Source organism: Panthera leo, chromosome D4, assembly GCF_018350215.1.
Source record: "Panthera leo isolate Ple1 chromosome D4, P.leo_Ple1_pat1.1, whole genome shotgun sequence".
In the NCBI taxonomy this organism is placed as follows: domain Eukaryota; kingdom Metazoa; phylum Chordata; class Mammalia; order Carnivora; family Felidae; genus Panthera; species Panthera leo.
The window spans coordinates 69,506,926-69,523,170 of NC_056691.1; the positions used below are offsets into that span (position 1 = coordinate 69,506,926).

At 40.9% G+C, this 16,245-nt stretch overlaps 1 protein-coding gene across 4 annotated transcripts in view; it reads right to left on the bottom strand.

Moving 5' to 3' along the window:
* The window catches only part of ELP1 (elongator acetyltransferase complex subunit 1), a 58,490-nt gene that overhangs the window by 6,731 nt on the left and 35,514 nt on the right, over positions 1-16,245 (bottom strand). For all 4 annotated transcript variants that reach the window (XM_042911823.1, XM_042911822.1, XM_042911819.1 and 1 more), the window contains exons 28-35: positions 14,920-15,121; positions 12,878-12,939; positions 5,930-5,992; positions 5,498-5,558; positions 3,860-3,973; positions 3,238-3,349; positions 1,814-1,941; positions 1,198-1,352 (exon numbers count right to left, since the gene is read on the bottom strand). In XM_042911823.1, coding sequence (XP_042767757.1) covers positions 1,198-1,352; positions 1,814-1,941; positions 3,238-3,349; positions 3,860-3,973; positions 5,498-5,558; positions 5,930-5,992; positions 12,878-12,939; positions 14,920-15,121 — 897 coding nt within the window. The remainder of the gene's footprint in view (positions 1-1,197; positions 1,353-1,813; positions 1,942-3,237; positions 3,350-3,859; positions 3,974-5,497; positions 5,559-5,929; positions 5,993-12,877; positions 12,940-14,919; positions 15,122-16,245) is intronic.

Genomic DNA, 16,245 nt, shown 5'->3' on the forward strand with positions numbered 1-16,245 from the left:
TGCAAGACTGGAGGAAGAAGGAATGTGTTGGGGCGTCTGGGTGGCTCAGTCAGTTAAGCATCCAACTTTGGCTCAGGTCATGATCTCACAGTTCGTGGGTTTGAGCCCTGCATCAGGCTCTGTGCTGACAGCTCAGAACCGGGAGCCTGCTTCATATTCTGTGTCTCCCTCTCTCCCTGCCCCTCCCCTGCTTGCTCTCTCTCTCTCAAAAAAAAACAAAGAAAGAAAAAGAAGGAATGTGCTCCTTCATTCACTTGCTTTCATGCAATGGCAGCTCTTTACCCTGGCAGTGGCTGTTCATTCCGGTTTATTTCTCTACACTTAGAGCCACTGCGCTCCCTCAGAAGTATCAGCACCAGCTGCCTGGCACCCTCTTCTCAGAGGGAGGAGAGCCAGCTTCGTGGGGTCCCATCTCCAAACTTCTAAACTGCTGTAATCCCAAACTCTTCTTTTGTTCCCTCGAAGTTACCATCTCGAGTTCCTTCTCTGAGCTCCCATTTTGGCTCTTCAGTTCTCCAATACCTGTTCAACCAGTTCCATGTATTAAATTCTCTCTGTTAAAATAACAGCTGTGGTGGTTTTCCTTAATGGATCATGCCGTCAACAGCAGCCTTTCTGAATCAAAACAGAAACTTAACAACAGGCCTGAGGTGTGAGAGACTGAGCAGAGGTATAACCAACATATGGTAATACATGAGAGTTCTTGATAGGACACAACTGCCTTAAATGTAAGTAGCAAAGCTCCTCATGAGAACAGAGTAGAAGTGACAAGTCAAATTTTCCATGAAACAAAAGAGAAAGCAATTGTTTGGGTTACTTTAAGAACCTCTGATCCCACCCAAAGTCTGAACAGGGAGGTGAAGAGGCTAACTCTGGCCCTGGCTTCCCCCTTCCCCACCCTGATCTCACTGAAGGCAGGGGGCAACAGTCTGAATTGCCCTTCTTCTCCACAACAACTGCTTCATGCACAAAGGAGAAATAAAAGCAAACTTAACCTAGGCCAAGGTGTACCTGAATAGAAGATCTTCTTACTGACAGCTTAAACATAAGCCTAAGATAATTTAACTATGGTATGTTGTGTTTCTAATATAATATGAAAGAAAATCTTTTGCTTCGACTTTTAAGAGATTGTGTGAATGTAATAACCTTGAAAATGATTTTTTAAAAATGCACATTCTGTCTCTGAAGGAAACTTACCGTCGTAGCTGAATTCTGCTGGTGGGTGAGAGTCCAAATTTCTGGAAGTGACCTTTCCATTAGCTGGAGAGTATCTTCAAAGGCCTTCTGTAATTCCCTTCCTTGCTCATCAAACTCAAACAGAAAGAGCACCTTTAAAATCTGGTATACTTCATCTAGAGAGAAGAAATTTGAGAAAGTGGTAACTTGGGTCCCCAACTCCATTGCTAGAATCAACCTAGTTTCTTTCCCAATTAAGAAATATTTAATATCACACTACAGCTGCCATCTCCCACATTTTCTTCCTTCTTCCCAAATGCTGGAATAATTCAACATATCTACTATAAAAAGAAAAAGGGACACACTGGGGCTCAAGCAGGAAGCAGTGTCTTCTCAATCCTTTACTCTAGTTTCAGCGCTAATGTCTCCCGGGCCGGGTGCATGGAGGCCAATAGAGGAAGGCTCCTATGTCACCAGCTGAGAGTGGTTCAGGAATGTGCCCTGACAAGATGCGTCCTTCCCGCTGCCAGTTTTTGTCTTTCTTCAAGTTGGGAAAATTGCATCTTAATGTTTATTAAAGTCTGTGCTATCCATTTACTTTTTTGTGTGGCAAGAATCATTAGTATTGAGAATATACCTTTCAATTTTTCAGTGCTCTGTACGATTTCATTCAGTGCCTCCAAAAGGGCCAGATCCTCTAGTGGACTCCCTTCTTTGAGGCTATGCTTCTTCCGCTCCGCTTTGCGGCGATTCTTAGACGATCGCCTGTTAGAAATCAGAAAGAGGTTATAAATCTTGTGCTGCACAGATTAAAATGAATGTACCTGTTGGCCACCAACTTTCGAGGAACCCAGAGAGTCTACAGATGGTATGTATTTTTGGGGGAAAATGGTGATGAGGTGTTTAAATGACGCCTAAAATAAAATTGGGAGAAGCAAATCTTACAGGCAGGAAGTAATAAGGAAAACCCTAAAAGGTAGTATCTGGCCTTAAAATTTTGATTAAAATACAGAGTAAAATGAGGTTGTATCTGATCATAAGAGAGAGAACAACAAAGAGAAGAACAACAAACTTGAACTTTCTAACAAAATGTAAATTCAAAGGCAACAAAGTAAAATTTTAATCAGGGGACATACGAGAGCCTGAGTGGCTCAGTCAGTTAAGCGTCCAACTCTCAGTTTCGGCTCAGGTCATGATCTCATGGTTTCGTGGGTTTGAGCCACTGTCAGGTCACTAACAGTGCAGAGCCTGCTTAAGATTATCTGTCTCCCTCTCTTTCTACCCCTCCCCTACTCATGCTGTCTGTTTCTCTCAAAATATCAATCAATCAATCAGGGGACATAGACATAGCACGCTGAATTTGAATGCAATAAAATGAGTCCTGTATCTTTCCTGCTCAGAGGTCTTTAATTATGCCACCTGTCTCTCACCCTGACTCTTCAAAGTCCAGTTTCTAGTTACTTCTCTAGGAATTTCTGATCACCCCACATAACCTCAAAAATCTCCATTCTGAATTCATAAAGTATGATTCACTTCGAATACACAATATGCATTGTTTTATGCTTCCCAAGGGTGACTATAGAGCACTTATAAACCCAGAGCTCCTTAAAAGTTTTTGCTAACATCCACTACAACTAGCATCTGGGTGTTCTGACCAGCTGCTACACTTGAAGTATGATGACTTATTTTATGTTTATAACCTCTTCCAATCCTGACTTTGAACTGAAGATGCCTGAATATTTTTTCTTTATCATCTTTTAATTTTTTTTAGTGCTTACACATTATGGTCACCTAGTATTTGTTAAACAAATGAAATCAAATGTCATAAAAACTGAGTTCCCGGTGTAAGAGCCTTGTGGGCATGAGCAAACGCACAGTCCATGAAGAATCAGCAGAAAACATTTCAACACCAAGTCTAATTTCTTAGATATGCAGGGAGAGTCCTTGCATAACTATATCATGGCCCTGCACTGTCCTCCTGATGAAAAACTGACCTACTTACTTGCTCTTTCTCCACACACCCAGGGCATGGTCAAAACGCTGAATAAACATGATACATACGCTGATATCCTCGAGTTGCTATGGGAATATCTGCCGCTCATGTCACTGCCACTCAGGACACTGCTAGTTTCAGAGAAGAGGTCTGACTCTTGACCCTGGGGCACCTCATCATCTAGAAAAGTAGAATCAGATGCAGAATGAAAACTCCCTGCTAATGTGAGTTTACTTTTAGTGGGGTAAGTGGACTGTGGTTAACCAGGGCATACCTGAGGATGGATGACAATTATCATAAAGTAGATCTCAAAGTGAAATGAGAGAATATTAGTTATTATTAGCATATACAGTACCAAACTAGTTATTTTTTCTTTCTTTTTTTTTTCAAAGCAAAGGAACCTCTGGAGACAAGGTGGCTCATTTTGTGAAACAGAGAAGTCGGCTACTCTGCTTGGTGGGGGTGGAGGGCACATGCAGCAGAGCTCTTTCCATTCATGCTTGGTCCTGCCCCTCAGCCCTCCCCTACACGCACAAACACAGGCACACACAGCCCCTAAGGGGTTTCACAGAGGCCTCACATGTCCCCCAGCACAGAAATCATATTGCAGAAGGCACAACAAGCAGCTAAGACAAGGTGTGACGTGTCCCCACCGCACCCAAGCGCCAATGCCGTCATGCAGACACTCACCCAGGTTCACCTGCTGTGCTTGCTCCTTGAGCTCTCGAACCACCAATAAACGTTGTTTATGGCGACAGAATGTGGCTGTCTGAGACTCCAGAAGTGCCACATAATTCTTCTGGGCTAGGAGTGCAGATGGAAAATAATTTGAGGATATTTAAGCAGAAAAAAAAGAACTAGAGGAGGGCAGTGAGGAAGTTAGAATTTAACAAAAAGAAAACAAGTTACTAGGTTTTCCAAGTAAGATTTTTTCCTTAATGAGAAGTAACCTACATCATTTTCAGAGAATGAGCCAGACATTGAGACTTCAGCTCTTAGTGTTCATCAACATCATCCTGGAACATTTGCTACCACTAAATTGATAAAATCACCTGAAGAAAGACTAGGTAACTAACCCAAGAGAGGACTAGCAAAGAAAAGGAGTATACAAGGAAGTTGTTAACAAACACAAACAGTCACTGAACTGCTTCCTGAACATAGGTATGAGGCCCATGCAGACGAACTGTCAGTATTTTTCTAAGTGCTCAATAGGGGACAAAATCCAAGTTTAAGAGCTGGCTAGATGGATTGCTGGAGGGCCAGGACGGAAGCTTTCAGTAACCAGGTAGAGATACCTACGTGAACGATAAGAAAAGAATCCTCCCATGGTGTTAATGGGGAGGGGGAGGGGGATGCAGGCAGGGTAAACATGTGAATATATATATACATGTCAGAAAGGCCAGATCTTACTCACAGGGCAGACTGTGCTGAAATTGGAGGGCTTAGAACCAAACCCCACTCCCAGAAATTTATGTTAGCCAAACTGATGCCTTTCTTTCCCATTTTGCTTTTAAGGAGTCACAGTGACCATCTGAGTATTCTAGAACTGGTAAAACTCATCTGTTCAATGTACAAACATACCCTTCACTTAGATTTACCAATTGTTAACATTTTGCCCTATTTTTTTGGCTTCCTGTTTCTCTCCATTCGTACACACAACTACTATTTTTATGGAACGTTTTGAGAGTAGGTTGCAGATACGATCCTTCCCTCCTAAATACCTCAGCATAGCTCTCTTAAGAATAAGGACATTATCGGGGCATCCAGGTAGGGCTCAGTCGGTTAAGCGTCCAACTCTTGGTTTCAGCTCAGGTCATGATCTCACAGTTTGTGAGTCTGAGCCCGGCGTTGGGCTCTGTGCACAGCATGGAGTCTGCTTGGGATTCTCTCTCTCCCTCTCTCTGCCCCAGCCCTGCTTGTGCATGTTCTCTTTCTCTCTCAAAATGAATAAACTTTAAAAAAAAAAGAATAAAGGACACTAATATGACCACAATACAATTATTAAATGCAAGAAACTGGCCCCTGACAAAATACTATTATTATCTAATGTCTAGTTCATATTCAAGTTTACCAACTATTTCCAAATATGAAGATTCTTAATCATATCTTATCACGTGTTTTTAACATTCAAGTATTTTCTATACTACCATTTAACAGTTCAGCATGCTTAAAAATCCTGGTCAGAAGAAAGTATTACACCCAGTGGACAGTTTTGATCACCTCTATGTAACACCTGATTAAAGGATGTCCTAACAAAGTAAGTACTGTTATCTCGCTCTTCCACACCTCCACACTTCCAAATGTGGAATTCTAAGATGTAACCCTTACCTTCTAGAATGGAAGGCTTTACATTGGTTTCTATAATATCTGGTCTGTTGTATTTGTATACCTAAAAGGAAAAATACAGTAATCTCAGGCAAGAAAACTGCAAATCACTGGAGAGTTAAGATACTTGGAAGGAAATGGATCACTTTCAGAGGTCACCAGGATATTTTCAAGAGTAGTAGGCCTCTAATGAATATTTAATTCACTTCAGTAAAGACCAGTAATATTTCACATTTTAAAAGTTGATTAATTCAAAACATCAAGAATACATTTTTAAAATGGCTTTAAAAATACTATTTACCCTTAGACCAAGAACCTAAACTATTTTTACTTAATTTCACTAGCCTCAGAAGACCAGGGATTCTAGCTGACCCTTCTCCCCGCACTCTTGCTCTAAGCACCTAACATAGTGATGATTTTTAAAGTTTTTCTTACCAGTCTCAGAGCTTCTTCCCAGGCAGCTCCTTCTAATAACAAGAGCACAGCTTCTTCATAATCCTGACAAGGCAAAACCAAGGAAGATTACAGGTAAATGGAGCAGGCCCGTCAGATGCCACCATGACAAACTGCCGACAGAGTGGCCTCTCTGCCCTTCCAGCCCCTTCCAGCCCAGTCCCTAGTAGCATGTCTGGCCCAGAGTACCTGCTCAATAAATAAATACTGATGCAAAAGACAAAGGAGTGAGGGGCGGTGTGGATTCTGGAAATAACCACAAAACACATGGTATCATCTCCCTATCTCCCTGAGCATCAAAACCACCAGAGTGCCCATCGCCCCAGCTACACTACCCAGTTTGAGTCAGCAGGTTTGGGAGGGCTCCAGAATAAACAAGTTCACACTTCAAATAAATGGCAAACTAGAATAGTAAACTTCTAATCTTTTTACTCTTTGATGTTTTTTTCCCCAACTTTTATTTTTAAAAACTTCAAACCTACAGGGAACTGAAAAATGTGTGTAATAATGAGTGCAATAAACACCCACATATCCTAAGTCTTCAAACATTTTTGATGCTTGTAGCCTTACCAGTAAAAAATTGTGAGCACATACCGCAGTATGTACTTAAGGTACTTATGAAGTATATAAAACAAAATATTTTTATATGTACAATTCATGTTTATGTTTTTACTGTTGAAGTTTAGTTGACCTACAATGTTATATGAGTTTCAGGTGTACAACAGAGTGATTTGATAGTTCTATACATTACTCAATGCTCACCACGGTTAAGGACAGTCATATCTATCACCACACATTATATTATTGATTATATTCCTCATGCTATACTTTTTTCTTTTCCGTGACTTATAACTAGAAGTTTGTGAAACTGGAAATGAGTGAAATAAAACACATTTTAAACAGATGAAATATTTAAGACAACTGGCTGGGTTTCCTCTAGTAATCACTGTCATAAGAAGAGGGGGGATGGGTATACATTAGATTGAAAGAGATTTAAGGGACATAAGATGCATAACGCAATACATGACCCTAGACTGGAACCTATTTTGGATCAATCTACTGTAAACAATTTCGGAACCACTGAGGGAACTTGAATTTTAATCGTTAGGTAAATAAAATGTGCTAACATGGAAAGATGAAGATCATAACCAAACAAAGCAAATTTAAAAACACCACAAACAGTGTAATTTCATTTTGGTTAAAAGGTATGTGTGTGTTTGTGTAGAGAGAAAGCGCACTCTAAGAAGAATCAGAAATAGGAGGGAAGAACAGCAATCTTCTGGGTGGTAGGAACGACGTTTTTTATTTCCTTGTATCTACTTTCAGCATTTTAAACAATCTAAATATATGCATACTACTATATTTTTAATTAAAATTATTAAAAATAAGTATTTTCTTCCCAGATCCAATGCATATGCCGCATGAATAGGCCTATACCACAGGTATAGCAGGACACAGCAGGAGGATGTGTTGCCTGACTCAGGAAGAGAGAGAGAGAAAAAGAGAAAGCTGTTTACCAAGGTGACAACCACACGACAGTCACTTTAAAGTGTACAACTAGATGGCATTTGCTGTACTCACAATGTTATGTAACTACCAACACTTTTTTACATCACCCCATAAAGACATTCCCATTTCCTACTCTTTACCTCCCCTGGTAACCTCTAATGTACTCTTTCTCTGGATTTGCCCCCTTGGGATATATAATAGAAACCATACAATAGGTGATCTTTTGCGCCTGGCTTCTTTCAGTTAGCAGAATGTTTTCAAGATTTATCCAAGTTGTAGCATGTATCAGTTCTTTGATCTTTTTAAATTAATTTTTGATTATAATAAAATATATACGACATACATTTTACCATTTTCACCACTTTTTGCTGTAAAGTCCAGTAGCATTAAACAAATTCACACTGTTGTGAAACCATCACCACCATCCATCTCCAGAACGTTTTTCATCTTGCAAAACTGAACCTCTATACCCATGAAACAGTAACTTCCCCTGCTCCTCTCCCCCAGCTTCTGGCAACCATCATTCGACTTTCTGTCTCTATGACTCTGACTACACTAGGTACCTCGTAGAAGTAGAATCCTACCATATTTGTCCTTTTATATCTGATTTATTTCACTTAGCATAATGTTGTCAAGGTTTACCCAAATTGAACCATCCATCGGTTTTTCATTCCTTTTTATGACTGAATAATATCCTACTGTGTGTGTATAAATGTTGTGAACATGTATCTCACGATTTATCCATTTATCTGTCATTGATGGACATTTGGGTTGTTTCTTCCTTTTGGTTATTATAAATAAAGCTGTTACGAACATTTGCATACAAATTTCTTTGTGGACATACGTTTCCATTTCTCCAGAGTATATACTTAGCAGTGGAACTGTTGGGTTATATGGTAATCTATGTTTAACTTTTTAAGGAACCAACAAACTTTTCTACAGCGGCTGTGCCATTTTACATTCTCACCAGCAATGTACAAAAGAGTTCTATTTCTCTACATACTTCCAACTTAATGCATTGTTTTTGATTAAAGCTATTCTAGTGAGTTTCATGGTTTTGATTTGCATTTCCTTAATGAACAATGATGCTAAACATCTTTTTAAGTGCTTGCTTGTTGGCCATTTGTAAATTTTCTTCAGAGAAGTATCTATTCAAGTCTTTTGGCCATTTTTAAAATGGGTTGTCTTTTTGTTGTTAAGTTATAAGAGTTCTTTATGCATTCTGGACACAAGAAAACTATAAACCAAAATCCCTCATAGACAAATACAAAAATCCTCAAGAAAATTTTAGGAAATTGAAATCACCAGTAATGAATAAGGGTAATACATTACGAGCAAGATGGGTTTAACCCAGAGATGCAAGATTAATTTAACATTCAAAAATCAATGTAATTCACCCTGGCACTGGTCTCAAACAAAAATACCTTAACTGACATTGTACTTGAAAAATTCAATATCCGTTCACCATAAAAACTCTCAGAACCAAGACTAGAAGGGAATTTCCTCAACCCAAGAGAGCAAGAACTGGCAAATTTTTCTGTAAAAGGCTAGACAACAAATATTTCAGGCTTCGTGAGCTAGACCATCTGTGTCACAACCCCTCAACTCTGGTTGTTACAAAAGCAGCCACAGAAAATATATAAACAAATAGGTGTGGCTACATTCCAATAAAACTTTAGTCGTAAAAATAGGTGGCCAGCTAGATTTGGCCCACAGGCTACAGTCTGTCAACTCCAAAAGCCCTACCGGGTTCTCACATCTATTAAAAACAGCAGCACAGGGGCGCCTGGGTGGATCAGTCGGTTAAGCGTCCGACTTCAGCTCAGGTCATGATCTCATAGTTTGTGAGTTCAAGCCCCACGTCGGGCTCTGTGCTGACAGCTCAGAGCCTGGAGCCTGCTTCGGATTCTGCGTCTCCCTCTCTCTCTGACCCTCCCCTGCTCATGCTCTGTCTCTGTCTCAAAAATAAATAAAACATTTAAAAAAATATATTAAAAAAAAAAAACAAACAGCAGCACACATCAAACTTAATGCTGAAAGACCGAATCCCCCCTAATATCAGGAGAAAGGCAAGGTGTCTTATCACTTCTATTCAACGTTGTACTGGAAGTTCGATTAATGCAGTAAGGCTAGAAAAAATATAAAGGCATACAAACTGAAAAGAAAGAAACTGTCTTTATTCACAGAAGCCATGCTCATTAACATAGGAAATCTTATAAAATTTACCCCAGTGTTCCTAGAACTAAAAAATAAGTTCAGCAAGGTTGTAGGATATATAAAGCCAAAAAGCCAAAACAAAACGATAAACTATATTTGTTTACTAGCAACAAGAAATTGGGAAGTGGGGGAAAAATACTAGTCAAGTCTTAAGATGACCCCAGCTCTGGCCAACACCTTGACTGCAGCCTTGTGCAAGACCCTGAGCCAGAGGCCCTAACTAAGCCCCACCCAGATTCTTGACCCCTAGAAACAAATAACGAGTGTTTGTCATTTTAAGCTAAGTTTTGGGGTAATTTGTTATGCATCCCCTGATATGTGATACATCCAGTGTGGGTGAGTACTCACTAAGGCACTCACACATCACTTGTGGGAACACAAGTGATGGAAGCTCTGCAGCTCCTTATAAAGTCGCGCATCCACTCCCCACGTGACCAGCATTCCCACTCAGGTATTCACTCAAGTGAAACGAAAACATCTGTCGTCATGAAGACTGGTACCAGATTGCTCACAGCCACTTTATTCTAACTTTAAAGTGAAAACAATCCAAATGTACATCAACTTGTGGATGAATCCACAAATTACGACCTGTTCTTACAACAAAATACCATTAGGCAAAATAAAAAGGAATGCACAGATACACATGACATAACGTGGACGAATATCAAAAGCATTATGATTTCCAGTTCCCAGTCCAACACACAAGGAACCTGGAAGAAATCATCCATCCTAACAAGTAAAAACCTGAACAAACTGAAAATCAACAATTCTCCTTAGACTGGAGAACCGAGGTCATAGGGCAAACTGCTGCCCCTAAAATTGGAGAAACAGACAGGCAGACACTGAGAATTACGACTTGGCAGAACAGAACAGAGACTCACAAGTAGCAATCTCTATCAGAACCAGTACTGGGGTGGGAACATCTAAAGTGTAAGTGACCAATGGCTGAAGGATCACTGCGGACGAGGCTGGAGGTGAAAACTCTATGGACATCCAGGCTCAGGGAAGCTCCTACACTTCTGTGAGTTTTTACCTCCACGAGCCCTACCAGGGTCTCACAGTGAGTATCAGATAGATTCTCCTGCTTCTGGCAAAAACAAAAATGATGTCATTTTGAATATAACCAGAGCACGCTGCTCTTAACAAGATCAAGAGAAACTATTTTGCCAGAACCTAACTAAAGTGGAATTTATCAGGGAGGGAAGAGAAATAAAACTCCAGCTCCCCCTGGCCTTCCTGTCCTACCTAAGGAGTGAAAAATCTAAGAGGTACCGGTGAAGTCCAGGGACACAGGCTCAATAAAAGACTGAGACTTAATCATAGGGCTGCAGAACACTTCTACCCTCACACCTTATCAGAACATCACTAAAAGCCTACTTACTGGATTTCCTTTTACCTAGGACATCATGGCAGGCTTTCTACAGAAGATTACAAAAAGGACAAAAAACAGTCTGAAGTGCCAGAGGAAGCATCAGAACAAGACTCAGATAGGGCAGGGATACTGAAATTATGAGGCCAGGAATTTAAAGTGAGTATGATGACACCTGAAACTATTATGACACCACATGTTAGTTATATTTCAATTAGAAAAAGCAAATAAAAGAAAAGAACGATTAGTATGTTAAAGGCTCTAATGGGACAGTCGACAACATGCAGGAACAGATGGGTAATGTAGCAGAACGATGGAAACTCTAAGAAAGAATCAAAAAGAAATGTTAGAAAACAAAAGCATTATGTGAGTGAAAGAAGCCAGACTAAAAAACCACATACCAGATGGTTCCATTTACATAAAATTCTAGAAGAAGCAAAACTGTAATGATAGAAAGCATAGCAGTGGTTGGTAAGAGAGTACCGAGAGCAGAGGGAGAAGACTGACTGCAAAGGGGAAGAGAACTTTTCGGGGTGCTGGCAATGTTCTGTTATGGTGGCTGTAGTAGCACTACATGGCTGTAAGCGTTTGTCACAACTCATCCAATTGTTAATTTAAAATTGGTAAATTTTATTATATGTAAAGTATATCCAATTAAAAATATACAAGTTATAAGTGCATAAATTAAGTACAAATATGAATTAAAATCTTCCTTTACAGAGGGGGAAAAAAGATGGTGGCATCTTATCCATTCAATTAACCACCTTAGGTAGTATATCTTTCTACTCTAGCCTCGTTATTACGCATAGTTTATTCGTTGATGTTTTCAGCTCAATCATCCAACATAATTTCTTGCAAGGATCTAATGATATCAAATTTTACTGATCTTCTCTCACTCACCCTTATTACATGAAAGACATTCAGGTATTTTAAAAGCACAATTATGTTATACAAATGTGCCCACTAGTAACGACTGTAAAAAATAACACTCTCTTGTCAAAGGCCAAAACTCTAGAAGGCAGTAATCCCTGGCGTCAACTGCGCACCTACGTCCTGTTAGTCCAGGGCCAGTATCAATGCATAGTTTTATTACTTTCATAATAAATTCTATAATTCTATCAAAAGCTGGTATAGGTATTCATCTTTATAATCTGCTAGAAAATTGGATCCCATCAGGCTGTCTGAGATAAAAAGACACTTCCAACAGACAGAACGGTTGTAAAGGCCAAAAAAAAGTATCTGAAGTTTAATCTCTTTGTTTTAGAATGGTCCTTTCTCACTGTTTGTACTTGGCAAGTTCACATAAAAAGCACAACTCCCTGCAGATTTAATTTAGTACTTTCTGTCAGGGTCAAACCACTAGTGCCTCACAGAGGTAGTACCTCACTACCTCACAGAACTTACTATTTAGAGAACTAATTATTTAGAGGCCTATTAAATTTAGATTTCTAAGTCAGATCAGCAAGATGGAAGACCTGCAGAGCAAACACTGTCTCTGGACTTCCTAATTACCCTGAGTTCCTTTAATTTTCCTGATCAGTGAAGTACAACTGGCAAGACCTTGCTTGTTGGTTGGGTGGTTTAAGAAGGGGGGAACTGAGAGGCACCTGGGTGGCTCAGTTAGTTGAGCGTCCAACTCTTTGATATTGGCTCAGGTCAAGATCCCAGGGTAGTGGGATCGAGTCCTGCGCCTGGCTCCATGCAAGAGTGTGGAGTCTGCTTAAGATGCTCTCTCCCTCTTTCTTTCGCTCTCCTTCTGTCCCTCCCCTGCTTGCGTGTGCGTGAGCTTGTGCTCGTTAAAAAAACAAAAAAGAAGGGAGGAACTGAGAGGTTACCTGGGCGTACTGTTCCAAGACTGTGGCTGCATCACCATGTTTCCTCTGCTCAACCAGCTTTCCTGCAAAGATAATAAACATCTGACCACAGTTGGCTTGCTAAGAACAGGATTACCAGAGCTCACATTGAAATGGTTTCTGCAGGTACTTTTTGAACAAAAATGGCCCCCTTACAAATTGGAGACTGAGCTCTACAGCAGACATCCAAACAGAACTGCTTTAAAACAGCATTTTCCAAAGTTCTCCCTAAGAGTGTTCCGTAGAATAATAAAAGGCAATACCAGAAAACAACAACATTCGCAGGTCAAGTAAGTTTGTGAAGCACTAGGTCAAACAAAGCTACACAGATTCCTTTGCTTGAGTGGTTCACTAATGTATCTGTATTATGTATCAAACGGCATATGTTGTGAACTTGTCAGGAAGTAGGCAGGAATACCATGGAGTCCTATCTTAAATGGCAGTTACGATCTAAATTTAGCAGAAAATGTGAAAATGATGTATAGTCAAAATTAGCCATGAGAAAAGCTTACAAAGGCACACATATGGGAGACTGACCTAACATCTCTCCCTCATCCATTTCTTCCTCAAATAGGAAGAGACTGCTAATCTTTGGTTGAGCACTAAGATGAAGGCAGCTGGCTCAGGGGTCATGCAGTGTCTTTAGATCCTCGAGTGACTCAGCACAGTTGAGAGAATCCTGCTGTAAGAAGCATCCAGAACCTGAAGCTGACTTCGGGGCTGGCAGATTCATGTCTCCCATCTCATTCAAACTCCCGTGCATATCATCCCTGACAAAAACAGGTAAAATCATCTCCACAATTTAAACAGCTATCTTTCTTTTCTTGCGTAAACTGCCTAAGTTCAAGGGTACATAAAGTGACTCTACCTTATAAAATTTCTCAAAAATCTTTGACCATCACCTCCCCTCACCTTTTTTTTTTGCTAAACATCTGGCAGAACTTGGTGTATACCATAAAACAAGACAAATAGCAAGCTCAAGTTGTAAAGAATGTAAGAGAAGATAGCAGGTACTAAAAACAGAACTGGAAGGTATAAACAAACTACCAAAACCTGTTTCTAAAGCAGAAGTAACAGTGGAGTCACAAAGAATACCTAACAGGCCTAATATAGAGAATTCTCAAAAACTAAAAAGAGTTCACCATGGAAATTAAGAGGGCTTAGAAGAGCCTGCAGATCTAATTACCAGAAAAAAAAATACAAATAACTAAGGAAAATATGCACATATATTTTACAGGATTTAATCTGGAATTTTTTCAGGACTACGTATTTTTTGAAACAACAGTATTTTTAAAACTCTAAAAAGGACAGGGGGGAAATATACCGGTCCCTTACTTCAAGCACAGCTGAGAGGACAGAGTCCCTGTTCACCTCTTCTCCCAAGCGGTCCTGAAGCTCTCCCTGACTCAAACAAGTTACACTCTGATAGAGCCTCCCCGCTGGATCAGACAACCCCTAGACCCCGACGCAGCTAAACTGCCTTTGCATTCAGAACGCTTATACATTTAGCCTCTTCTTTCATTTCTGAAAAATGCTATTCTTTTCCCAAAGATCTACCATTTATAACTGAAGGGCCCCACCCCAAAACTCACGTTCGCCTTCTCCTAGGGCCCATGGCTGTGCAGTTACTCTGTGCTAGGTGTGCCGTGTGATGTAAGCTTTGGCAAATGAGATGGAACAGAAGTAATGGTGTAACTTCGAGATCATTTACAACTTAAAGCATTCTCCTACGGCTCTAGCTTTCTCCCCTTCCTGAGGACTGCGATACAGAGGTGGAGAAAATCCAGCTACAACCATCCGTCTGAGATGACAGAGCCACACAATGGAAGAACTTCTCAGTCCTCACGTGAGAGAAGACAGAAGCTTTCTCTATTACGCCACTGCATTTGGGGGACTCACTGTAGCAGTGAGACTATCTCAAGGTATGCTGCTCTAAATTTACTTGCAAAATTGCCAAAGAAAGGGAGAAACAAAAAACCTCTGGGGAAGTTCTCATTTTGGAGAGCCTAAACCGCCGTGTTTACCTGCCAGAGTTCTGCTGAGGCCAGCCAGCTGGTCTTTGGTCCAGTTAAGTTGGGCTGCCATGCAGAGAGCTTGCTGCCAGCTGCCACTGGCCAGAAAGGCACTGAGAGCTTTCTCATGGGCACCACAGCGGGCAAACACGAGCCCTGCTGGCTCGTAGAGGTGCTCCTGTGTCAGGTGTTCCCCATAAGCAATGCTGATCTCCTGTGGTAAGAGGAGACATTGGGTTGGTAAGGAAAGGTGACAGTCATTTTTTAACCTCCAATGGAGGCTGCTTCAGTTACTACATTTGAAAATCTCTTGAATTACTTATGAAAATCCTGTAGTTAATCAGTAAATTCAATCATTCTTCCACTGAAAACCTTACTGAGGATGTGTCATGTGTTCACTCAACAAGTAATTACGGCGTACTATTCATGGCAGTGGGAATCACATGGCGATGCAAAAAATAAAAACAAGCGAAACACCAAATACTAACAAAACCACCACCAAGTTCCCGCTCTTGTGGTGACAGGGAATGGACTTATAAACACAATATAGCCAGTGACATAGTGCTAAAGGGACAGAGAGTGAAGGCAGTTGTTATTTTGGAGGGCTGTGAGGAGAATATGCTACATAAAGGGTTACAGGAAGAGTATTCCAGACTGACGGCTACAGAAGGCACCATGGCCAAGAGGCAGGAATGTGTATGGAATACCCAGGAAGGAATAGCAAGAAGGCTGGTGTGGCTGGACAAGAGACAGCACCAGAGGGAGGAAGAGACAATGAAAATAAAAGCAAAGAGGCAGCCACTGGCCAAATTCTCTATCCTGGGCTCCACGCAGGTAGGGACACAAAGAGGAATACAACACAAAGCCACCACCTTTAAGCAACCCATGGTCAGTTGGGGAGACAAATCGGTGTGTCAGCGGTTTGTTACGTACCACCACTGACTTGAGAAGGTGCTCTGGAGTTCGGCGTGGGGCACCTCGTCCCGGAACAGCTTTGTCACAGAGGAGACCCAAGAGTTGAAAGACAAGTGGGGCTAAAGAAAGGAGCAGGGAGAGGCCTGGAAGAGGCAGCCGATGCTAATGAAACAGGCAGGAGCCAGATCATAGAGACACAGGCAATTTGCACACGGCCTGAGGGTGGCAAGGACGAGGAGTGGTCACTGGCACAGGCTCCGGGCTCAGACAGCCTGGGCTCCGCATCCCAGCTCAGCGGCCTCATACTCCAGCTCCTGAGGCAAGTTGTTTCCACATCTGTTTATCCTATCAGGTTGTTGTGACACTCATACAATTCATTTAACAAAGTATCTGGCATATAAGAAAACTAAATGGGGGGCGCCT